Source organism: Bos indicus, chromosome 25 (assembly GCF_029378745.1).
Source record: "Bos indicus isolate NIAB-ARS_2022 breed Sahiwal x Tharparkar chromosome 25, NIAB-ARS_B.indTharparkar_mat_pri_1.0, whole genome shotgun sequence".
Lineage (NCBI taxonomy): Eukaryota > Metazoa > Chordata > Mammalia > Artiodactyla > Bovidae > Bos > Bos indicus.
Genome location: NC_091784.1, coordinates 40,613,712 through 40,638,148, shown reverse-complemented (window position 1 = coordinate 40,638,148; position 24,437 = coordinate 40,613,712). Strand labels below are relative to the sequence as shown.

The window sequence follows — 24,437 nt, the reverse complement described above, 5'->3', positions numbered from 1 at the left end:
CGAGGCAGTCGGTGGGGCACAGGGCTGGCCGGTGGAGACGCACCTTCCTCCCGCAGAGAAGGTGGGGGGGTGGAAGGAGGCTCTGTCTCCCCCTACCAGCCCCCCAAGGTGGATCCAGGCTTTGTTTCCTCTCCTGATGGCCGACACGCTTCCCCAGAGAAAGCTAGACGAGTCCTGTGGCCTCGGGGGCTTGGCTACCTCAGGATAACGCTGGGAGAAGGACACCGCGTTGAGAGCCTCCATGCCGGCTTGTATGTACTGAGCACTTAATAAACACAAGCAGATGAGAAAACTGTGCAAGTCAAGGCAAGTGTTTGGACTCAAAGAGAGCAGCCTGCGGCAGCGTGGCTCCAAGGAACGACTGTCCTTGCCCTGGGAGTGCTCCCGGGATGGGCTGTGCAGAGTGCACAGCTCGGCCCGGAAAGTACTGTCGTCAAGCCAGCTGCCAGGCCAGCCCAGGCCCACCTGCCCACCTGAGGGCAGCGTCCTGCTGACGCTCGGCTCGGGAGGTGCTGGACTTCCGTGGTCTCCGGTCAGAGACCCGAGGTGGCCCGCGTCCCCCGCGGGAGAGGAGGGGTGCTGGTCGGGAGGAACAGCTCCCGCGGCCAGAAGCCGGCCCGGCTTGAGTCAGCTGAGCGTCCAGAGCGTCCAGGAGCTCGTGGAGGAGTCTATTCACATGGAACCAGGACCAGGCCACATCCGGCCGCTCCCGGTGCCCGCCCCCAGGAGACTGTCCATCCTTTGCCTGTGTATCCATCCACCTGGCTGCCTGCCACCTCCCACGGCGTGTTCTGTCTCTGGCAGGATCACAGGTCAGATGTCCTTCGTCTCATCCCCTCGAGCTCTGGAGTTGGGGATTTCTAATCGCTGATTTTATCTCCTCCTTCCCTCGTCATGGGTGGTGTCAGTGCTGTCTGTGGCCCTCCCGACAAGGGGCTGTCAACGTTTCAGTTGTCTAAGCCTTCACTGTGGTGGAGTCTCTTTCTCATAATAGGAAGGGAAAGAGCAGCATTTTTCCTGAGCGGTCTGTCACGTGTGCATACGAGGGCTGTCATCACTGACGGCTCCTTCAGGAGTAGCTCGGCCATCAGGTAGAGTTGCCGAGATGGGGACAGCTCGGTGCCGGTGTGACGCCTCTGCCCGAGCGCGTGCGTGCCGCGGGGATGGGTGGCAATGGCGTGCACACGCGGGTATTTCACAGTGTTTATTGTTTGCTTGATTGTCCATAATAACACCCTTGTGAGGACTTTCCTCTTATTCCTCGACTTGTGTGGGAAGACTGCACAAGATGAGTGGTTTGAAGTGGCTTTTTGTTCGTTACGTCTATCAGGTGCTTTTAGTTCCTATTACGGGACTTTTTAACATACCACAGGAGGAGGAGACACTGCAGCCTAAGGGGCAACTCAAGCACGACCGAGGGAAGCGCTTTACGACAAACGTCACTTTCAAGAAACAGAGGTCAACGTCCGTATAAATCACCCCTGTCAAACTGAATTAAGTTTTACGGGAGTTATGTTTTCCTGTTCTTTTTGAGAACCGCTCAGATTCTTTCATCCTGATTCTCTTGTTGGGATTTTAGATTTGCCTATATGTTTCATTTTTCCCGTCATTAGGTTTTCTATTTGCTTCTTCCAGTCATCCATTCATCCAGCAAACACGTATTGAGCCCCTCCTGTCACATTGGTCTCCAGACTCATGCCACATGCTAGATTACAAAGACGGAAAGCTTTCAGTCCCCACCTCTAGAAACCCACAACTGGGGGAGGGGGTAGGAGGAATGATTGAGATGTAATAATAAAATGAGGCTTGTGAGAACTGTTATGAAAAAAAAAAAACCATTGCCAAGACAGCCTTGGAAAGAAAATGGGTAACAGAGTGGGATAATCAAGGAGGGCTCCACGTAGGAGGTGAACTTATTGTAGTTTGATGGGGAGCAGGACACTCCAAGCAGAGAAAATAGCAGAGTGACAGGCGCATGGCCCCCAGTTGTTTTAAAATGGAAATTTTATTCTTATTTGGGTAGAGTGAAGCCAGGGGTCAGGAGATGTCTGCCTGGAAAGATCGTTTGTTACTCAAGTTCCCGAGAGGAGGGGGCACGCGATGCCAGGCAGGGCCGCACGGGGAGACCCCAGGGCGGCTGGAGGCAGAGGGAGGGCGGACCAGAGACCTCACTGTGGACCAGAGACCTCACTGAGGTTTCTGTGGGAGGAGTGGACAAGGCGGGGTGGGCAGCTGAGGACTGGTTGGTCTGGATCTTTCCCACAGGCTCCAGGGCACAGGGCCCGTCCCCATTGCGTGCAACCTGCCCAGGGTGGAGAGGACAGGTGGATGGTGGCCCAGAGGCTGGGAGCCGGTGGAGGAGGGGTGGGCGGTGGGCTCTGGGTTGGCTGGTTTGCACAGGGAGGTGTGCTCGCGGCTGAGCTGTTTACTGTCTTTAGGACCCAGCTGCCCGGGGAGGGGCGGTCCCTGCAGGGTCGCAAGGCCCCAGTGTCCGGGTCTTCGGGTCTTCGATACAGAGCGAGAGCTGTGGCTGGTACATGCGGGGAAGGCTGAGCCGCAGCGTGGTTGGGCGGCTGGGCTTGAGCAGGCAGTGATGGGAGCAGGCACCGGAGGGGAGGAGGGAGCCGATGTGAGGCCTGCAAGGCCTTGCTGAGAGGGCTGTGCTCCTGAGAACCTGAGTTTCCCGGTCTCTGAGCTCGAGCCAGGGTGTCCCAGCACTTTGCATGCTTCCCCTGTCAGCGTCTCCCGGTGGGCCTTCGGGGCTGTCCTGTGGTCGCCACTCCAAGGCCAGGTTCCCGCATCACATGAGCAGGAGGCGCGGCTTCTCGGGTTCCTACCCCTTTCCCAGCCCCTCAGACTCCCACCCCACCGCACTTCATCAGTGATGGCGCCCAACCCTCGCCGGCATCTCGGGGTCTTAGCAAGTGGTACGACACCGCGCAGGGTGCATGGAGATGCGGGCAGTCCTGTTTGCCCTAGAGAGGGGGTGTGTAAGTGAGAGAAGCGACGGACACAGAACCATCCCCCCAACGCTCGTGGAGGACGGTGGGAAGCCAGCTTCACGTGAGGGCTGAGTGGGAGCTGGGTGCCCGGCTCCCTTGGTAGCTCCAGGGAGACGCAGAGGAAAGGGCTGAAGCTGGTCCCACACCTCCCTCCCCACCCCGAGTCGTAGAGCAGCTCTTGGGTGGGGGGCTCAGGCCACACACAGTGGGTCTACAGACTCAAGGAAGGCAGGCCCCCAGGGGCCCCCAGTGCAGGGACAGTCCTGGGTCCAGAGTGGCTTCCAGGAGAAGCCTCTTCTTGGGACGGGGGGACTTTATGGAAAACTGGTTCCTAGGAGGATATTTCAGAGGGAGTGTGAATAAAGTGGTAGAAACTCCAGCACCCGGGGGAAGTAAGAGAAGGGAGGCTGGGCAGCGGAGAAGGCCCTGGGCCATCCATGGGACCAGGGCAGTGAGCCGGGCTGGAATCTGCGGTCGCCAGGGCTGTTCACTGGTGCGGGGGCTGGGGACAAAGCCCTGAGCCTCTGGAACGGTCACATCACAATCCTCCTGCTTCTGAAGACAGAAAGAATATGAAATAGCTAAAAAGTAAATGAATCACCAACTGTCAGGAGGAAGCCAGCCTAGGGCTGCTTCCCAGCAGGAACCTCGGCACAAGCTGGTGTCAGGCAGTGCGGGGTGGGCGGGGGAGCTCATTAGGGTCGCAGGCTGCCCAGACGCTTCGGGAACTGGCCTTGAGTCCCTTCCAGGTCTGAGTCCCGCCCTGGTCGTGCTGCAGCGGGGCGGCCCATCTGACCCCACCTCCTCCATGCCCCCAGCTGCCCCTCTGGGCAGCTGGGTGTGGGGACGCCGCTCAGACCACAGGCTGCTGGACAGGCAGGTTTTCCTGCTGACTCCGGGGTTCAGCTCAGCAGGCTTCCATGGCATGGATTCTGGAGCTTTCTCTCTCCTCCACTCTGCAAAAGAACAGGGTCCCCTCCTCCTCTCCCCTCCCTGCCCACAGCTCAGCTCCACGTGCCCCCTCTCCACTCGCCGTCCCCTTGTGGATGAGGTTAATGCCTCTCCTCTGAGTGGCCATTGATCCCCGGCCCCTGGGATGCTGAGCTCATCAGGGCCGCGGGTGGCGGGGACACCAGAGGTTCTGCCCGGCGGGCTGGTTTCCACCTGACTTCTCAGAGGCAGGGGCTTCCCAGGGCAGGCAACTTGGCAACCCTGATGAAAAACCCACTCAGCAGGGGTGGAGGGTCTGGGACCCCAGGCATTCAAAGGGCAGGCGGGTCTGAAGGAGCCCCGCCTCCGGGGTCGTGGGTGCCAAGTGCCTGCCGGGGTTGGGGACAGCAGCCCAGAGCCCTACCCAGAGGATGCAGGAGGCCACGACTCCTGGGGCTGCAGCACAGGACGCAGGGCTCCCTGTGGATGCTCACGGCTGCCCCCCGCTGAGCAGCATTTGAGATGTATGGCATCTCTGCTCTCGTCCTAAGTATTGCAAAGTGCTGTTTGTTAGCTTTAAAAGAAAAAGAAGCAAAAAAAAAAAAAAAAATTGTCAAAACCCCAGTTCCCCGTTGAGCTCTGATTGTTTTATCTATCATTAGTGAGCGCTGGTTGCTTCTAGAACGCTCCTTCCTGACGGTCTTGGAATCTAAGCGGAGAGCCTGAGGAGCCCAGCAGGAAACACAGGCCTTGGCTCCTGGCAGAGAAGTGCCCCCTCTCTTTACTCCACGTGTAAACCGCTTGTTTCGGAATCTCGACCCCCCACCCCTGAGGTCTGGAGCCAGTTACGTTCTCCGATCGTTACTTTTGGAGCTCAGCGCTAGGCAGCCCGTCTCAACGCTGATTTTGAAATCGTGCACATGTGTTTGTATTAACACATTCATCCGTATGTTAATAAGCCAACCAGTCGGGCCCTGAGTTTGGGCTGGACCCCGGTGGGGGTGTTGGGGCTTTGGTGGTGAGCCAGACCCCGAACCCCCCTCAGGGGCTCGTGGGACGAGGGACAACAAGCGGGGAAGGCGCCTCGGGAAGGAGGCGGTGGCGGGTGGGGGTGGGGCACGCTCCGCTGCGGGGGGCTGGACAGGGTGGGCGGACAGTGAGGACACGGACTGTGCGGCAGGTGGCTTCTGCTGCAGCTTTGAGGCTCCGCTGCGGGGCCGGCCATGCCCACACCTGTGGCCGGGGAACGCCGCGTTCCCCGAGCGGGAGGCAGGCCAGGGCCTGTGAGTGAGCACCGCCCGAGGCCCCTCTGTCTGAAGGCTGCTGATGGCGTCTGACTCGCTCGTCAGGGTCCGGCCCAGACGCTGTCAACTGAGGTGCAAAGCTGCAGAAATCGCAGGCCTGGAGGTCCCGTGCGTCACCCTTCTGACCAGCGTCACGCCCGACGCAGCCATCTGCTCACAGCCCCCTGCCTCTCTGGGCTCCAGACTGCCCCTCGGGTGCTCTCCCCGAGCCCCGTACCACCCGCCGCTCCCTCACCCGCAAGCACTGGGAACTTTTGCCGGGCACGTGTCTGAGCGAGCCTGGGCGTGACCAGCCCTGCATCGGGCTCGCGGAAGGTGCCGGAGGGCATGGAATTAGGGCGTCGCCTTCTGTGGCCAGTTTTGGGGGCGGCGTGGTCCTGTTCACGGAGGTGTCCCTATGGCCTGGTTTCGGTCCAGATTCCAAGGACTTCATCTCGAAGGCCCGGTTTCAGTCCAGATTCTAAGGACGTCGCTGGCTTTGTGGAGAAGAGCAGAGAGCGGACGTGTTTTGGGGAGGTTCGGGTGTTGAGACTGTGTGATGCTCTCGAGTCACAACAGATGGGCTCATGGGGAGAATGGCCGACGGGTCCACGTGGCCGTGAAGCACCCACCTGAGCCCCGATGATGTGGCCTCCATTCAAATCCAGGTCTTTTTAAAAAGAGCGGTAGACAGGAGGGGAAGTGTGACTTGGATACCCCAGCCCGACACTCTTCAGAACTAAAGCCCCACAGCCAAACCGCAGCACCTCCTATGGGGTCACAGGCTAAGGCCGGGGAGACCTGGGCCCCTGAGTGCCAGGCCCTGGACCCCGGCCGCCCTCCTCCCGACGTCCCTGCCCCCCAGCCGCTCGCCGCTTCGCTGCCCCCTGAGCTCAGTACCCGCTCTGACATCCGGATCTTTTCCCCACCATGTTCTTGGCTGGTCACCGCCTTTTGCACTTTTGATGTTTTCTCATTGAGGTGAAATTTGTGGCGAACATAAAGTTGACCACGTCGAAGTGTACGGTTCACGGATTGGTGCCTCCACTCCGGCCTCCACCCCCACCTGGGCCGAGATGTTTCAAGGCTCCCGAGGCAATGCCGCACCCACCTCCCCCGCCCTGGCGCCCAGCCGTCTGCTTTCTGCTCCTGCGGGTCCACCTGTCCTGGGTATTTTATGAGATGGGATCACGCGGCGTGGGGCCTCCGGGTCTGGTTGCTCTCGGCATCACGCCTTCAAGGCCCGCCTGCAGTGCGGCATGGGTCAGCGCTCCGCCCGTTGCGTGGCCGGGCAGCGTCCGTCCTAGGGCTGCACCACTGTTTCCCTGTCGACCATCGACGGGCACTTGCGTGCTCCCCGCCGGGCTGTTGTGAGCAGAGCGTCTGTGAACGTGTGCGCGCAAAGGTTGGAGAGCCAGCTTGCGCTTCTTTGGGGTGTAGACCCAGAAGTGAGGTTGCTGGGTCGCGTGGTGGTTCTGGGTTTGCTGGAGGACCTGCTGAGCCGCTTTCATGCTGTGAATGGAGAGGGTTAGAGTTTTGTGTTTCGTTTCTCTGGGACTCGCACCGCCCGGACCCATGTTTGCTGTCCCCTTCTGGTCTTGCATGCTCCAGTCCACCAAGGTCCTTCTAAATCCTCATGCCACGCCCCCGTGACCGCCTGCCAGCTTGGTTTCTCTGCAGATGTTGCGAGCGCGTTTCCTGTGCTGTCCCTGAAGCCGTCTGTGGGGTGTCGCCTGCACGGGGCCCTGGCCAGCCCAACTCGGCACCGCCTACTTGGCCTGAGGCTCTCCATGCCCACAGCCTTCCGTCTGCAGGTGTCCCCGGGCCCCCGACCCCCCAGGCCTGCACAGGCCCAGCACCTGCCTGGACGGGGTGCAGGGACCTGCAGAGAACGCGGGGGGCTTCCCTGGCAGCTGGTGACCAGTGCCCCCCACCCGCACTGTTGCTGTCTTGTGGGGTCAGGTCCACTGGTCCACAGGGCAGGCAGCACAAGCAGGGCGGTCAGACTGGCTCGGGCAGGACTAGAAGCCGCTCGAACGAGGACGGGCACCGGGAGAGGTGTGGCTCGGGGTCAGGCCGGGTGGTCCTGGAAGGGCTGAGAGCACCACCTGGGCAGCTGACCGGATGGGAGCTCACGGACAGGGACTAAAAGCAGCAGCAGAGCATCGCGCAGGACAAGGGACAGGCGGGCTTCAGGACAGAAGGTGTTGGGTCAGCTGTGCTCCAAGGCGGGTTTTACCACCTCAGCTCGTTCCCAGGGCAGCAGCCGGGTCCCCTGCACAGGGACCTCCAGAGGCCCAGCCAGTGGTGGCGTCTTCGGCGTGCATTCGGGCAGAAGGGGTCAGGGTGGAAGCAGGAGGCGAGGCAGGGGAAACAGCTCTGGACCCTCTCTGGGGACACCCAGCCACTCGGGCCCCGTGGGGCTGGGCAGGTCTTCTCTGCCAGCTGGTCCCCTGTCCACAGGGGACCTGAAGGCAGGTCCTGTCCCAAGCTCTTGGTCTGAGTCCTCGGGGCCAGGTGTGCCCAGGCCCTGACCGAGAGCTGGTGACTGCAACCCCCAGACCCAGTGGTGGGGACAGAGGGGTCCCTGCTCAGAGGCGCAGGTCGGGGGGTCGGGGGTGTGCGCTCACGGGACTGAATGCCCCCTGCGTGAGAGGTTGGCCAGTGGGCTCAGCCCCAAATGGTCCAGCGGGTCCCAGGCCCTCCATCCTGCAGGTTGGAGCCATCGGGGACGAGGAGGAGTGGGTCACCCTCTGCGAGGAGGAGAACGAGCCGGATGCCCAGATGCTGGAGATCCCGGACCTCACGCCCTACACTCACTACCGGTGAGAGCCGCCCACCAGGGCCCTCTGTCCTCAGTGGTGAAACCCAGCTGCACGCGTGCGAGCGAGATGCTTCCAGCCGCCGTAGCAGTAAACTGAGCTTTTCCGGGCACGAGATGCTGTTGAGTGTCGTTCCCAGAGAGACTGTCCCTGCTGCCAGGCCAGCAGCATCCCTTCCACCAGCTTCGCTGGCCAGCAGGCATGGCTGGTGTATCAGGCTCCGTAGCCAAGACCCACGTGGTTGGAGATGTAGGTCTTTTTTTTTCTTTTTTCCACAGAACCCCACCTCTGGGGCTGTTAGGGTGCTGTGTGTGTGAAGAGCAGACGTCCTTGAGACACCTGCCTCACCCTCCCTGGGTCCCGGAGGCGTGGGTTTCACTAATCAAGCACTTAACGTGCCATTTAACCTTTGCCTCTTGACCCTGAAACTTATCCAGGCAGTAAATCCTTGGCCCAAACAAAGGACAGAGTGTCGGCGGCTGCTTGAGATGCCATGACTTCCCGTAAGATTGAGGAGAGAGAAAGGATTTCCAGTTATCTCGGATGCTGGGTGTGATAGCCTCACTGTTCTGCCAGGATGGATGCACTTCATGTGACCGGGGAACAGAAGACTGAGAATGACTAATTCAGGGAGTAAAAGGGGAAATTATATCTTTGTGAAGAACACCGTTTCAATATAATACCAAAGTGAGGGGTTTTGTTTTTTTTTTAAAAAAACCTAATGAGAGGTGCTATTGAACCTACGCTCATTTTAACATCCTTCCTAGTTTAGAGCAGATGAATCAAGATTCACTCGTTTTTAGGGGGAAACATTCAGCGTAAAGTGAGCTGCCGAGGCCCGTGATGTGCCATGTGAAACTGGCGCGGGGCCTTGTTTCCTCCCATTTTCCCGCGTCCCCTCCCCGCAGGTTCCGCATGAGGCAGGCGAACGTCGTCGGCGCCGGCCCCTTCAGCCAGTCCTCCCGGGTCATCCAGACGCTGCAGGCCCCCCCGGATGTGGCCCCCACCAGCATCACTGTCCGTACTGCCAGCGAGACTAGCCTGCGGCTCCGCTGGGTGGTGAGTCGGGGGCGGTGCTGGGGGGAGCCCGGAGCCTAGTCATCGCTTCCTCCTGCCTTTGTCCAGGTCAAAGCTAATCTCATCATTAAACCAAGAAGTAGCGCACCCTATAATTAGTGTTGGATCTCAAACCATCCCCAGCTGTCTTATTAATTAGTAGCGTTACCCACTGGCTTCTTGGAACCAAGACATATTCTTCAGGGAAGAAAGTCAACCATCCCACAGGCTCGACCTATAAGTCCTTAAGCTCGGTCGACACGGAAGGGGTCTGAAGTATTTGTAAGAGAGCCAGCTTGATATTGAATCAGAACATTTGCTCACAAAATTAAGCCACAATATATTAAAAGAAATTAAGTTCAGCTAAAGTTACTGACAAGGCTTCCTGTAATTAACAGAAGAAAAGGTCCAGGGAAAAGTTAAAAAGAAAAAGTCCAAGAATATTCACCCCAGAGTAGCTGTTCCATGCACTCAGCCCCATGAGACAGGCTGGTGCTTGGGGACCCTCATGGGGGGTGGTTCCGAGACGGGGGCCCACCACAGACTGTTGTCTGCTTCCAGCCACTGCCAGACTCTCAGTACAACGGGAACCCCGAGTCCGTGGGCTACAGGATTAAGTACTGGCGCCTGGACCTGCCCTCTGCGGTGCTGACCCAAGTCATCAGTGATCGGCTGGAGCGGGAGTTCACGGTCGAGGGGCTGGAGGAGTGGACCGAGTACGAGCTGCAGATGCAGGCCTTCAATGCCATCGGTGCCGGGCCCTGGAGTGCGGCCGTGCGGGGCCGGACCCGGGAGTCGGGTGAGTCGGGGCTCCGGGCCCTCCCGTGTCTCCTGGAGGAGGAGTGGGCCCAGGCTCGGTGGTATCTCACTGGCTCATCCTTACCCACCCCACACCCCCTACTGTGTCTTTCCTGAGTAATTAGGTCAACCTGCCTCAGAGCCCGTGACACTGCTTTGCATTTGATGATGGATTCTCCCAGGGGCTGGACTTGCGTTGTTGTTTTTAACTAGGGATGATTTCACCACCAGTGCTCGGAAGTAGGAGCGTACGGAGACTGACGGGATCTTTTTGACGAACGGTATTCAGGAATTCCTCCCGACAGTTGTGCGTGTGGTGTGCTGAGACACTTTCCTCTGCCCCAGGAAATAGACCCTCAAAGTCTGTTGCTTTCGCACAATGGGAGTTTCTCTTTACAGCGTAAGATGGGTGTTCCTGTTAGTGACTCCATGGGGTGATTTGAGGACCCAGGCTCTGCCGTCCTGTAGACTAGCTGCCGTCTCACACAGTGGCCAGAGGGGAGAGATGAGCAAAGGGTGGGCGCCTCTGCCTCTTGACACCTACCTGGAGACAGCTCACAACCCTTTGCTTACTGCCAGGAAGGGAGGAGAGCTTCCAGAGGTCACTCGGCAGAATGCTTATCTTCTAGGTTCCATGGCCAGACTGGTCAACAGCAGTTTGCAGCACCCTTGCTGGCCTGGTTTGAGCTTGTAGAAACACAGAAAAGAGTGTTGCTGACACTCTTTAAAGACACACAAACCAGCTCTTTCCGAAGGTCTGAAATAGTGAGGATTTCTCCTGAAAAGAAAGACCATCTCTGCTCTTCAGCTCACCCCTACCCAGGTTGCTCAGCACTTGATGTATCAGGGAACTGCTTACCCTAGACCACGTGGGCTGTTAGAAGTCGGGCTCTGAATACCTTCCTGACCTCCACCCAAGAGGGCTGAGACCAAGGTGGGAAGTCTTGGGTTAGAAGTCGGGCTCTGAATACCTTCCTGACCTCCACCCAAGAGGGCTGAGACGAAGGTGGGAAGTCTTGGGTTAGATGTCACGCTCTGAATACCTTCCTGACCTCCACCCAAGAGGGCTGAGACCAAGGTGGGAAGTCTTGGGTTAGATGTCATGCTCTGAATACCTTCCTGACCTCCACCCAAGAAGGCTGAGACGAAGGTGGGAAGTCTTGGGTTAGATGTCACACTCAGAATACCTTCCTGACCTCCACCCAAGAAGGCTGAGATGAAGGTGGGAAGTCTGAGACAGGAAACTAGCTGCATCAGGACTGAGCTATTTCCCCAGAGGCTTCCTGAGCCCGGGGAAGTCCTGTCTTCTTCGTGTCTTAGGTGTATACCTTAATCTTACACAGTGTTAAACACAAATAATATCTAACGTTGACTTGTTTACGTAACGTTGATTCTAAAGCTAGAAATAAATATTAAAGTCTTTCATTATTAAAAGAAAGCATTAAAACTCTAAGTAGAGATTAAAATACCATTTAAAACAGTTTTTCTTAGGGAGAAATAAAATAAAACACAATCATTGAGTAAAACACTATGACTGAGGTAATAAGTAGGTTAGACACTGCGAAAGAGAAAATTGCCAATCTGGAAGCTGAAAATGAGTGAAAATCTCAAATACAGCACAGAGACATTGACACTGAAAGTATGACAGAGAAGTTAACAGACAAAGACCAGACTGAGAAGGTCCAACATACATTCAGTAAGATTCCGAAAGGATGCGGGGCAGGGCAACGAGGAAACACACAGGGATTATGGCTCAGAAATTACAGAGCTGAGGTAAGACACTGTGTATCAGACTGAAGACTCCTGAACACGAAAAATACAAATAAATCGGCACCAAATTGCACTGCCCTACAACTGCAAAATACCAGAGCCAAAGAGAAAATCTTAAAAACATTTGGACCCAGGGCATCTCACCTCCAAAGATCGTTTGAAACCAACTTCTCAAGAACAACAGCAGGCAGAAGACAATGGAATAATAATCTTGAAGGAACTGAAAGAAAGTAACTCAACCTCAAGCTCTGCACTTAGCCACAGCCTTTTGTTCAGAAAACAATGAAATATCATGTGAAGGTGAAAAAAGTGAATTTTTAAATGGAAAATAATATTTTGGGATAAGTCTTTAAAGAACACTCAACAAAGATGACCAATGGCAAAATGACTGTCTTGAGAGTATCTTTTTGTAAAAATCTTTCCAGCCATCCTTCCAGTGGTCAGACAGAGGATGAGATGGTTGGATGGTATCACCAGCTCCATGGACATGAGTTTGAGCAAACTCCAGGAGATAGTGGAGGACAGGGAGCCTGGCGTGCTGCAGTCCATGGGGTCACAGAGAGTCAGACACGACTTAGCAACTGAACAACAACAAAAAAAACAGTGGTCAGAGGTCAGAGGTCATCACGGCATCTGATGAAGAGGGTGAAAGGGTCTCCAGGGCACGCTGGTGGAGAGTCACAGCTGCTGATGGAGTCAGATGGGGTCGGAGGGAGCTGGGAGGAGAGGAAGCCTGCAGGTCCCTTCTGGAACACGCAGCACCTCCGTGACAATAGCTGTATGTCCATGCTTTAAGAAGCTCTGTGCACAGACATGCTGAAAGCCAGCCGTGGAAGCACCACGCAGAACTACTCAAGCCACATTTACATGAAGTGTCCGGTTTTGACGGGCACTTGAGCTGGTTTCATGACATCTTATGATATATCATATGGGTAAATGAGGCCCTTAAAATCAAAGACACTACATGAGGCACAGCTGGTGCTAAGAGGGAAGCCCTGCAGAGGAGAGAGAAGAAAAGAAGGAAATGCATTTTAAATGGTACTCTTTTTAATGAAAGGGGAGTTTCTAGGATTGTCTCAAAATTCAAGATACCAGGTTGGAAAGGAGTTGAATCTCCCTCAACTTATGTAATGTGCAAGGTTTTTTCCCAAAATCTTAAGAACATAAATATTTTGTAACTAAATGGCAGTTTTCCCTGGTAAGACTCAAATGGGCTGAAATTTTCATCGTGAACACTACCATTTGCTCAGCCTGTCTCCTTGTTGGGAACCCAGCTGCATTCTGGGCACCAAGGCTGAGCTGCCACAATTGCCCAGTTGCCCTTACTCTCTGGGGACACGGATGGCCTGCCAGTGTGTGGAGGCACATGTTAGCACGTCTTAGGAAGTCATCTGTTACATGTAGGTCTACATAAGAACTGGGCACTATGGTCTCCAAGGTGAACCGCAGGAGACAATTAAGGATTGAGAGGTGTCCAGTTTGCGTTGCTATGACGATGGCCTCTCTCTCTGCAGAGAGATGGAAATTTAGAACTTAACACTAGTGTCTGGGTGCAGTATACTTGCTCCTCTCACCTGGCTCTAAATAAAGTGGAAAATGAAATCGGAAAATTGTAGGTTTACCTTCTCTTTGAATGATAAGTGACACCTTTAATTCACAACTGACGCAAGGTGCCAGCTTCTCGCTCAGTTGTTTTTTTTTAATTAAATAAGCATATGTGTCAGCAATGTCCTGGTAACTGCCTTGGCAGTTACAACACCGAGGGGGAGCCCCTGATGGGCAGAGGACACAAGTGGCACCGTGGGAGCCCCTGAAGAAGGTGGGGGACTCGGAGTGGTGTGTGCGGCCGGCCTGCTCCCTTCAGGGGGCTGAGTTCACTGGAAGCCAGGAAGATTCTCTCCCTGTGACACAAATCTGCTCAAGTGAATTATAGTGTTTTGTTGAATGACTGAATGATGGAATGAATGACCCTCTACTGACGTAGTTGGGAAGAAAAAGTTAATCGACCAGGTAAGCTGGCCAGCGTCTTCTCTCCAGAACTGTCAGGAAGGAGGACCCCGTGCTCGGAACAGACAGGCTCCAACAGCGGTGTGTGTGTGTTGTGGGGGCGTTGGCCAACCCACGTGGCAGCTGGTTCACGCCTGCGCTCTGAGGCCCATCAGTCAGCCTCGTCAGTCAGGCTCCAAGGCCCATCAGTCAGCCTTGTCAGCCAGCCCCTCATCAGTCAGGCTCCAGGGCCCATCAGTCAGCCTTGTCAGTCAGCCCCTCGTCAGTCAGGCTCTGAGGCCCGTCAGTCAGCCTCGTCAGTCAGGCTCCGAGGCCCGTCAGTCAGCCCCTCATCAGTCAGGCTCTGAGGCCCGTCAGTCAGCCTCGTCAGTCAGGCTCTGAGGCCCGTCAGTCAGCCTTGTCAGTCAGGCTCCGAGGCCCGTCAGTCAGCCTCGTCAGTCAGGCTCCGAGGCCCGTCAGTCAGCCCCTCATCAGTCAGGCTCTGAGGCCCATCAGTCAGCCTCGTCAGTCAGGCTCCGAGGCCCGTCAGTCAGCCTCATCAGTCAGGCTCCGAGGCCCGTCAGTCAGCCCCTCATCAGTCAGGCTCTGAGGCCCGTCAGTCAGCCTCATCAGTCAGGCTCCGAGGCCCATCAGTCAGCCCCTCTTCAGTCAGGCTCTGAGGCCCGTCAGTCAGCCTCATCAGTCAGGCTCCGAGGCCCGTCAGTCAGCCTCGTCAGTCAGGCTCCGAGGCCCGTCAGTCAGCCTCGTCAGTCAGGCTCCGAGGCCCGTCAGTCAGCCCTCGTCAGTCAGGCTCCGAGGCCTGTCAGTCAGCCTCATCAGCCAGCCTCATCAGTCAGGCTCCGAGGCCCGTCAGTCAGCCTCGTCGGTTAGGCTCCGAGGCCCGTCAGTCAGCCCCTCTTCAGTCAGGCTCTGAGGCCTGTCAGTCAGCCTCGTCAGTCAGGCTCCAAGGCCCGTCAGTCAGCCCCTTGTCAGTCAGGCTCTGAGACCCGTCAGTCAGCCTCGTCAGTCAGGCTCCGAGGCCCATCAGTCAGCCTCGTCAGTCAGGCTCCGAGGCCCGTCAGTCAGCCTCGTCAGTCAGGCTCCGAGGCCCGTCAGTCAGCCTCGTCAGTCAGGCTCCGAGGCCCGTCAGTCAGCCCTCGTCAGTCAGGCTCCGAGGCCTGTCAGTCAGCCTCATCAGTCAGCCTCATCAGTCAGGCTCCGAGGCCCGTCAGTCAGCCTCGTCGGTTAGGCTCCGAGGCCCGTCAGTCAGCCCCTCTTCAGTCAGGCTCTGAGGCCTGTCAGTCAGCCTTGTCAGTCAGGCTCCAAGGCCCGTCAGTCAGCCTCGTCAGTCAGGCTCCGAGGCCCGTCAGTCAGCCTCGTCAGTCAGGCTCCGAGGCCCGTCAGTCAGCCTCGCAAGTGGGCAAGGGCTGGGGGTTTCCCGCCTCCCAGGCAGTCAGGCCAGGAAAGCCGTGCTTCCAGGCCCAGTGCGAGGCCCGGCCTGCCACTGGGCCCGCTTTGGCCCCTCCGCCTCCATCCCAAACCTGCCGCTTGCGGAGCACCTGGGACCAGCTGGCCAACAACGGAGAGCATCTCCTCCAGGGCCTGCAGGAGTCCTGTCATTTTTTTCTTAAAGACTTCATTACAGCAGCCCCTTGTTTCCTGGGGCTGCTGTAATCACGTGCCCCAGAGTGGTGGCTTCAAACAGCAGAAATGTATTCTCTCGAGGCTCTGAAGGCCAGAAGGTGGAGAAAGGGATGTGAGCAGAGCTGAGCTCCCTCTGGAGGTGCCAGGAGGGGCGGTCCTTCCCCCTCCCAGCTTCTGGAAGCTCCTCGGCTGTGGCAGTACAAACCCAGTCCTGCCAGGGGTTGGGTGTCTCCCCACGTGCACATCCATCTCTTCTCACAGGGATGCCAGTCCTGCTGGAATAGAGACCACCTCACCCCCATGTGACCTCATCTGACCCATTACATCCCAGGGACCATATTTCCCAATAAGGTCACATTCTGGGCCCAGAGGGTCAGGACTCAGCATGGGAGCTTGAAGGGGCACAATTCAACCCACAGCAAAGACCACATCGCTTTGGTACAGAAGCTCTAGGAAGCAGAGTTGGGGAGCAGTGTCGTCGTGCAAAAATACGTTACTTTCTGTCTTCAGACTGACTACCAGAGGAGCCTTCACAATGGCTGAGCAGAAAGAAGGAAGTGCTCATGTATGAGGGAGTGAATGAGTGAGTGTGGAAGAGAACAAATGAGTGAGTGAGTGAGTGTGGAAGGGGACAAATGAGTGAGTGAGTGAGTGAGTGTGGAAGGGAACAAATGAGTGAGTGAGTGAGTGTGGAAGGGAACAAATGAGTGAGTGAGTGAGTGTGGAAGGGGACAAATGAGTGAGTGAGTGAGTGAGTGAGGAAGGGAACAAATGAGTGAGTGAGTGAGTGAGTGAGGAAGGGAACAAATGAGTGAGTGAGTGAGTGAGTGAACGAATGAATGAGTGAATGAGCGAGTGAACGAGTGAGTGAGTGAACGAATGAGTGAGTGAGTGAGTGAGGAAGGGAACAAATGAGTGAGTGAGTGAGTGAGTGAACGAATGAATGAGTGAATGAGCGAGTGAACGAGTGAGTGAGTGAACGAATGAGTGAGTGAGTGAACGAGTGAATGAACGAATGAGTGAATGAGCGAATGAGCGAGTGAGTGAGTGAACGAGTGAATGAGCGATTGAGTGAGTGAATGAATGAGTGAGTGAGTGAGTGAACGAGTGAGTGAGTGAATGAGCGAGGGGGTGGACGCATGAAGGAGTACATGGATGCATGAGTGAATGGATGGACGGGTGGACGAGTGAACCAGTCGGCAGGCTGGTCCTGGGGGTGGTCACTGAGAAGGTGTCACAGCCCCATCACGTGTTCTGTGCCCGTGAGTTTCGTGAACTTGACGTGTTCTCCTTTTCGACCGAGGAGGTGCTGGGGGTGCTGACACTCGCTTTGGTCGTTCCTGTCACCCCCTCCCCACAGAGAGGTGCACCATGTAAGGCTCCCCTGCCCCCACCCCGGGCACAGATCATAACCTCCCCACCTCCCCCTCCGCCTGCCTGTCCCCCACAAAGTCCGCGTTTAGAGAGGTCCATGAACTGTGTCTGAAAGTGAGGATTCCGTCTGAGATAAAAGCCACAGTTCTCACCAGTTAATATAAGAATCAGACAAGCTTATTTTCTCTCTGGGTGGACTCGGGTAACATGGAGCTCCTAAATACCCGGGATTTATGGAATTTGTTGCTAATATTAAGGAGATTTACATTTCCATGATACCCCTGCAGGTTTAATCTGATCACTGCAAAAACGCTCAGAGTGCATTGCTATTTCAAGGACAACTTGATTAGAAGGGTAAAAATTAGACCTTTATTTGTAGAAGCCTTTAGACTTCCGGAGCCAATCTCTTTAACTCATTCCTTGCAGTTCCTTCAGCCGCCCCTGAAAACGTGTCAGCCGAGGCCGTCAGCTCCACCCAGATCTTACTGACGTGGGCCTCGGTCCCCGAACCAGACCAAAACGGGCTCATCCTGGGCTACAAGGTACGTGCTCGGGTGACCTTCCCCGCCTGCCTCCCCGGTCGGCGAGCTAGCATGGCCTGTGCATCGCTGGCTCTGGCCTGTTTCCTGGACTTCACCCTCCTCCTCTCATCTCCCTCGTCACCGTCTGGGGTGAGGGTCACTCCACCCTCGTCACGCAGGCCCACGCAAGGCGCTCTGAGCCTAAGATGGGCGGAACGGCGGTTGCTCCCTCTAGTCGATGGTGGCTGATTTTGTACAATGCCAAGGACGTGTCCAGAGGCCCCTACACATGTGTCTGCAGGTGTCATCACCACCCGTGTCCGTCCTGGGGGCTGGCCTTGGCGTCGAGGCTTGGCACCTCCCGGCTTCTCTGGGAGACCTTTCTGGGCCAGCCCTGTGTGCTTTTACCCAGGCCCTCAAAAAGCCCCTGTTCTGTGCCGTCCGCTCCGCCAGCAGCAGGGCGGACCTTCCTGGTTTTGACCATGAGGCCGCGCATGTCATGTGCTGTGGCCTCTCCTTGGGCCGTCCATCTTCTCCATCCCGTTCTGTTTCCTCCTATCCTCACGCCCCACCGCCACCCCGGGGCATCCTGATAGCTCCCTTCTGGCCCGTTTGGATGCAGCGCCCCCAGCCCAGCTCTGAGAGCAGCGCCCACAGCCCCACCTGGCTGTGGACAGCCCTCCCTCCCGACCCCCGCCCTTCACTGCCTTCCGGCCACTGCTCCTGCGGGCCAGCTCCCGGCGGGGGGAGCTTTGGGAGTGAGGAGCCGGCGGGCCATGGAGGGACCGTCTCAGCGCAGCTGCGGCTGCAGTGAGGGCAGTGAACGGCCCCGGGGTGGGGTCTTGGTTCAGGGGTCCCCAGGTCCTCCGAGGCAGGAGGCCCGCCTCCTAACAGCCATGCAGCCGAGTGGCCCCCGGCTCCTTTAAAAGAAGCGGGATGTCTCTGTGTTTGTGTCGAGCCCTGGTTTTAGGGGCTGCCGCCGGGGACCTCAAATCCTGTCAGTTACAGCGGAGCGTCTGGCTCACCCAGCCAGCCGAGGGCTGGGTCATCGCTGCAGCCACTTTCCAGTCTCCAGGAAATTGCTGCACTTCCCTCTTTCCCCAAAAGTGCCAGCGGTTAGGAATTAGATCCCCACGTCCTCAACTAGCTGCCCTGGGGGAGGACAGGTCCTGAGCCCCCCAGGCCCCTCCTCACACACTGCCTCCCCTCCCCACCCTCGTGTGTCGCCGCTCAGATCCTGTTCCGGGCCAAAGACCTGGACCCCGAGCCCCGGAGCCACGTGGTGCGCGGGAACCACACGCAGTCGGCGCTCCTGGCGGGCCTGGGCAAGTTCGTGCTCTACGAGCTCCAGGTGCTGGCCTTCACCCGCATCGGGAACGGGGTCCCCAGCGTGCCCCCCATCCTGGAACGCACCAAAGACGACGGTACGTCGGGGCCATGCCTCCGCCCGCCCCCCAGGTTTGCTGTCCCCATCCATACCCTTCGGACGGTGGTCATCTTCAACTTAATTTTCAGAACACTCCTTCTCCCCTCGGTTCAGCAGAGGAAAATGAAGCAAAGCTGTTTTCTGACCACAGAGTGCCCCTACGGCCAGTTTCAGCCAGAGTGAATGTTTACAGGTTAGGGGTGAGCCTGAAAGGCCGGATGGGCCAGGCCAGGACGCCTCAGGCCGCTCCTGGTGGCGTTGGCACAAAGCTGCTGAGAAGCCCTAGGTTCCCTGGGGTGGCCCCCTCAGAGGGCATGTTTGAGGGGCTGAGGTGCCCAGGTTCCCAACCCCAGAAACAAATACCTCTTGATGATTGTCTAAACTCTCAGCCATGTTTCTCCACTTAGCAGATGTCAGCCACCCAAGGTTAGTTCCTGTACATGATCTTTGTTAACCAGACTGTGGCAAATATTCTCCCCCCCAAAAAACCCAGGCTCAGATTCAGCTGAAAGTAAGGCACCAGAGATTTTCTTCACCCTTTTACTGAAGGAATTAAATCAGCCTGGAAAGTGCTCTAACCGCTGAGATGACACCCTCCTCCCCGTCTGCTGGGAGACAGCCCGGGAGCTGGGCCTCGCCTGGGTCAGAGGAGGGGGCGCCTCAAGCATCGTTCTTCCTCAGGGGCTGGTCTCAGGGCAGCCAGCGTCTGAAAGGGACCCTGTGGCCTGAAGGCCATGTCTTTGCAAAACTGTATGTTGTGTCCAGGACCACCCAAATGAACAGTAACAGGGGTGTTTAGTAATGGTTCCTCAAACTGGGGAGGGTATTCTTCCCAACGCACAGGCAGGGGAGTCATGGACCGCCGTCTGTTTTCGGCCACAATCGTGATATAAACTTGTTTCTCCTTCCCCTCATTTCATCGCGATGCAAGCGATCACCCTTGGGGACAGTGAGGGGCAGAAGCCATGGAAGACAGACCAGATGTCAGAGTTTCCCGTTTTGAGTCGGTCCTGGCGTGTGAGCCCGTGGTCTCCTTCAGTTTAGTTCACCCAAACGCAGGGGTCAGAGCACAAGTTTATAATTTAAAATACCGTTCTCAGCTAAGTAGCTCGAGGCAAAGTTCACAGCCCTGGAGTGGCTGTCACGCACGTCATTTTATTTCTATATCGATTGTTCCATGCCTGTTGCCTCTTACCTGGGAAGAGTCAGCTCTTAAGTTCCAATGAGAAGTTCCCACACTGGCCACACGTTTACTAGGTTGTCCATTTAAGTAAATATATTTTACAGCGTCTACGACCCTATTATTCAGTGGTGCCTGCATACATAGCTAGTTTTTGAATTACTGGTGCACCAGACCATGAAGAAGAACTATGACACTCTCTGTGGACATCGCCTCTTGATTTTCTGGGACGATGCAGGAGAGGGCTCGTGTGTCTGAAAGGCCACTGCTGTAGCCGTGTTATTTGGTCAATCACTGTAACCTCCACTGGAAGTTGGGAGCGACACTCAGCCACCTTCTTCACCTTTCATCTGCTGTGTGGACGTCCAGACTGGGAGAGGAGTCAGCTCAGATTGGCGAAGTCTGACTTGATGTACCCTCTACCATGCTACTTAGCGACTGTAGTGGCCAGCTTTTGGCACCACTCAGGACTCCCAGCGTAGTTCATGAGCACTGCAAAAGTCACCTTCCCAAAACTCAGAGTGATTCACCCGTGAGCAGTGTCGTCAGCAGTCATAACTGTCCTTGGCCAGCCCACAGGACCCTGCAAAACCCCGCTGTGTACCCGAGTGACATCCCCAGTGGGGCCTGATTCTCGGGTCTTTTTTTTCCCCCCTTCAGCCCCAGGCCCGCCCGTGAGGCTCGTGTTCCCGGAGGTGAGGCTCACGTCTGTGCGGATCGTGTGGCAGCCTCCAGAGGAGCCCAACGGCATTATTCTAGGTAAGGGAGCGGCGGGGACCACAGCTCAGAGAGAAATGACAATTAGATTGATTTCATCCATTTGTATTAGATGTCTAAAAGGTTAGAGAAAAAAAATCCCATCTGCAGCAGCCTGGCGTTTTCTGAGCTGAGAGACCGCAGCCCTGTGTCTCCTGCTCTAAGGGGTTCTTCGCAGAATGAAATTTACATTCTGTTCGCCCAGAATCTCTCTGTTCACGGTTCACGGCAGTACCATCTGTAATTGACCTTCCCTCTGCTCAGAAATAACCCAGTTATTTTGATGTGTGTTTGGAAAACAGCGGGCTGGCTTTTCACAGAAGATTCCCATGCGGGCCTTGCTCCAAGGTCCCAGAAGCGTCTCTCTGCTGCTGCAGGCCCTGCACCCAATCCTTTGAGGAAGTTTCCCAAGTGAACTGCGTGCTTGGGTCCCAGGGAAGCGGTTTGCTTTGAACTTGGCATTCCGGGGGCCAGCTCTGATAACTTTGATGAAGAGTCTTAATTTGCCCCAGTTTTCCCAAAGGCAGCAGGTTTTATTTTTAAAGGTCATCAGTCCGTTGATTTGTTCACTCTTTCACTGTGACGAATCAGGAGCCTCTGATGTGCCAGGCCTCATGCAGAGGGGGAGGGGAGAGGGAGGAGGGGAGAGAGGGGGAGAGGGGAGGGGAGAGAGGGGAAGATGAGGGAGGGGAGGGGGAGGGGAGAGCGGGGAGGGGAGAGGTGGGGGGAAGGGGAGAGAGGGGAGGGGAGGGGGAGGGGAGAGGGGGGGGGGGAGGGGGAGGGGAGAGGGGGGAGGGGAGGGGGGAGAGGGGAAGATGAGAGAGAGGGAGGGGAGGGGGAGGGGTGTAAGGAGTGAGTAAGACGCTGGCGGGGCAGGTCCTCGAAGAGGAGGAACCAGTGACACAACCGCGTGGTCTCACTGTGGGGTGTGCGTGCGTGCTCGTCACTCGTTCGTGTCTGTAGCCTACCAGGCTCCTCTGTCCGTGGGATTATCCAGGCAAGACTCCTGGCGTGGGTTGCCATTTCCTCCTCCAGGGGATCTTCCCAGCCCAGGGACTGAACCTGCTTGCCCTGCATCTCGTGCTTGGGCAGCAGGTTCTTTACCACTGAGCCACCCGGGAAGCCCTCCACGCGGGAAGGTTCCGCAGAATGCCCTGCAGGGCAGCGTCTCCTGGATCAGGGGCTCAGGGCTGGACGGTGTTTTCAGCCTGGAGCTTGAGGATGGGTGTTGGTAAACAAAACATTGGGTCTGCTCACCCGCAGGCAGTAAAGCCAGTCTCCTGACACCGGGCCGTGGAGGATAAAGAGGATAAAGCATCTGCGGAGACCCGGGTTCAATCCTGGGTTGGGAAGATCCCCTGGAGAAGGAAATGGCAACCCACTCCAGTATTCTTTCCTGGAGAAGCCCATGGACAGAAGAGCCTGGCGGGCTACAGTCCACAGGGTCGCAAAGAGTCAGACACGAACTCTGCAGCGTTTACTGCCAGGCGACACGCAAGGCGTCAGGGCAGCTGGTGCTCAAAACGCCCCAACTCCCCAGTGGGTTTCAGTCTGGTGGGGGGTGTGATCAGCATGCGCTGTACTGTGGCTGGTGGACGGCAAGGTGACAGGCGGGGTCACAGGGGTTAGCCCAGCACTCCTCAGGCTCCGCAGACCTGGGCGCTGTGTGCTCAAGGTCATTCGGTTATCCAGCGCTTACTGCCTCCCCTGCGGTGGGGGTCTCAGCATCTGTGGAAGAACTGAGGGACAGCACACACTGTTCCCGGGTGCTTCAGAGAGGCGCCCCAGCACAGGACACGGGGAGGGGGCTGTCCCGGGAAGACCCAGAGGGTCTGCTCTGTCACACGGGTGGTTTCCAGAGTCTTGAACCGAATGCTGCCTTCCGCCTGCAGGAGCATAATCATCCCTGGGGCGTGTGGGCCGGCCGGGCTGCGAACCCCTGGGAAGGCATCGTGTGCAGGAGGGGCCAGTGGCCCAGACCTTCCCACCTGGGCCTTTGAGGGCCCGGTGTGTCTCCTGGGGCCAGGCTGGCCCTGAAAAATACGGTCCTTCCTCCTCCTCACCCACCGCAGACCCCAAATACGTCTGCTCGGGTTGCAGGTAATTTGACAATCACACCCTAATGCAGTAAAACGTACCACTTACACCTGCTCTCCAGGTGAAGACTGTAAGGTTTTGTTTGAAAAAGGGTTTCACTTCATTAAAAAAAAAAAAAAAAAGTTTGAAAATCTGTGCCAAGGGAGTCCCCCAAGGACCTTGAGCAGCTAAGGGATGTGATCAGATTTGTCTTCTGGATAATAACCGGCAGCCGTGAAAGGACGAACAGCGAGGCAGATACTTGCCGAGCCCGGGCTTCATTAAGACATGCCCGGGGCACACTCGCCACCTGCACAGCTCAGCCCTGTCCTCTGCGGCCCCGGGAGCCGCTGCTATGTGTGAGGACGGCGCTTCTGAGCCAGGTGACCAAGGACCGGCACTTTCTGGCCACTAAAACCACAACCATCATCGAGGAGCCTCTGTTGCCGTGTGCATTTCAGACCCTGTGCCGCTGAGAGGCCCCGGGCAGCTGCTCTCAGGCCCCGGGGCGGGAGTGGTCTGTGGAGCTGACGAGGCTCTCGAGGTGCCCGGAGCCCGCACGCGGGCAGGGCTGCCCTCCTCTCGGCAGCCTGTCATGGAAGCAGCAGGACAAACCGTCTGATCACCGCCCACTCCCGGGGGAGCCCCAGCATGCTGCGAAACAAGATGCACGTTCGGAGCAGAGAGGTGAAGTCCCCCCGCCCGGCCCCCAGGGGGTCCCCACACACACACACCACCTCTGCTGAGACCCGGTGGTCCCGGGTCTGTGATCATCTCCGCGCTCTCCACAGCCCTCCCGGGCCAATGCAAACCGGTTCTGACAGCAGCGCTCCGCGGAGTGGGCAGAGGAAGGCCTGCCCTTCCCTGTGCCCACACAGACACGTGCTCTGCTTTGTGACCGTGACTTTGAGCTGCCTCTCCTAGGACTTCCCTGAAACCCCGGCGGGGCTCCAGCCTCAGCCAGCGCTGGCGGTGACCCTTCCCGAGTCCCCTGCCAGGAAAGACCCCCGTCACCCCCAGGTGCCACTCCTCCTCTGAGAACCACATGAGAGGGCGCCTCTGCCTGCTGCCTCCCTTCCCCACCCATCCCCACCTGGGCCGGTCTCCTCTCCTCTTGGCTCCCAAAGCTCCTGCGCCCACAGTCACCACACGAGTCCCCCGTCCACAGAAACTCAGCGCTCACTTTAGAATCATGTGCCCTACTTTTACTGGTCTTTAACTTTTTCTGATCGTGAAAGCAACATGTAGAATGATGATTCAGACCACAATGCAGATAATCTAGATACCATTTCACAGTCCTCAGACTTAGAAGCACAGAAGGTCTGATGGCCCCCGGGAGAGGTGAGGAGGCAGGGAGAAGCCTCACGCCCTCTCCCTGGGAGCACAGAAGGTCTGATGGTCCCCGGGAGAGGTGAGGAGGTGGGGAGAAGCCTCACGCCCTCTCCCTGGGAGCACAGAAGGTCTGATGGTCCCCGGGAGAGGTGAGGACGCGGGGAGAAGCCTCACACGCTCTCCCTGGGGCGCAAGCGCAGCTGCAGAGGGGATGACCAGGGCGGGTGCACCCCCACCCAGCCGCCTCCCTCCAAGGCCTTAACTCTGAGAAACCCTCCCTGCTGTTCACAGGGCCAAACGCACAGAGAGTCACGGCAGACTGCTTTAAATAACAGGAAATTTAGAAAAGAAACAAGTAGAAACAACCCAGATGTCCATCAGTGAGGCGGTGAGAAGGCAAACTGGGGGCTATTTGCACAGAGAAATTACAGAGGCCGTTAGAGTAACGAACGCGTGCTCCAGGAGGTGCCACGGAAAAGCC

General features: G+C 57.0%; 1 protein-coding gene across 1 annotated transcript in view; it reads left to right on the top strand.

Moving 5' to 3' along the window:
• The window catches only part of SDK1 (sidekick cell adhesion molecule 1), a 745,496-nt gene that overhangs the window by 649,028 nt on the left and 72,031 nt on the right, over positions 1–24,437 (top strand). The window contains exons 23-28 of the mRNA XM_070780283.1: positions 7,931–8,040; positions 8,946–9,096; positions 9,655–9,892; positions 17,092–17,207; positions 18,421–18,610; positions 20,453–20,551. Coding sequence (XP_070636384.1) covers positions 7,931–8,040; positions 8,946–9,096; positions 9,655–9,892; positions 17,092–17,207; positions 18,421–18,610; positions 20,453–20,551 — 904 coding nt within the window. The remainder of the gene's footprint in view (positions 1–7,930; positions 8,041–8,945; positions 9,097–9,654; positions 9,893–17,091; positions 17,208–18,420; positions 18,611–20,452; positions 20,552–24,437) is intronic.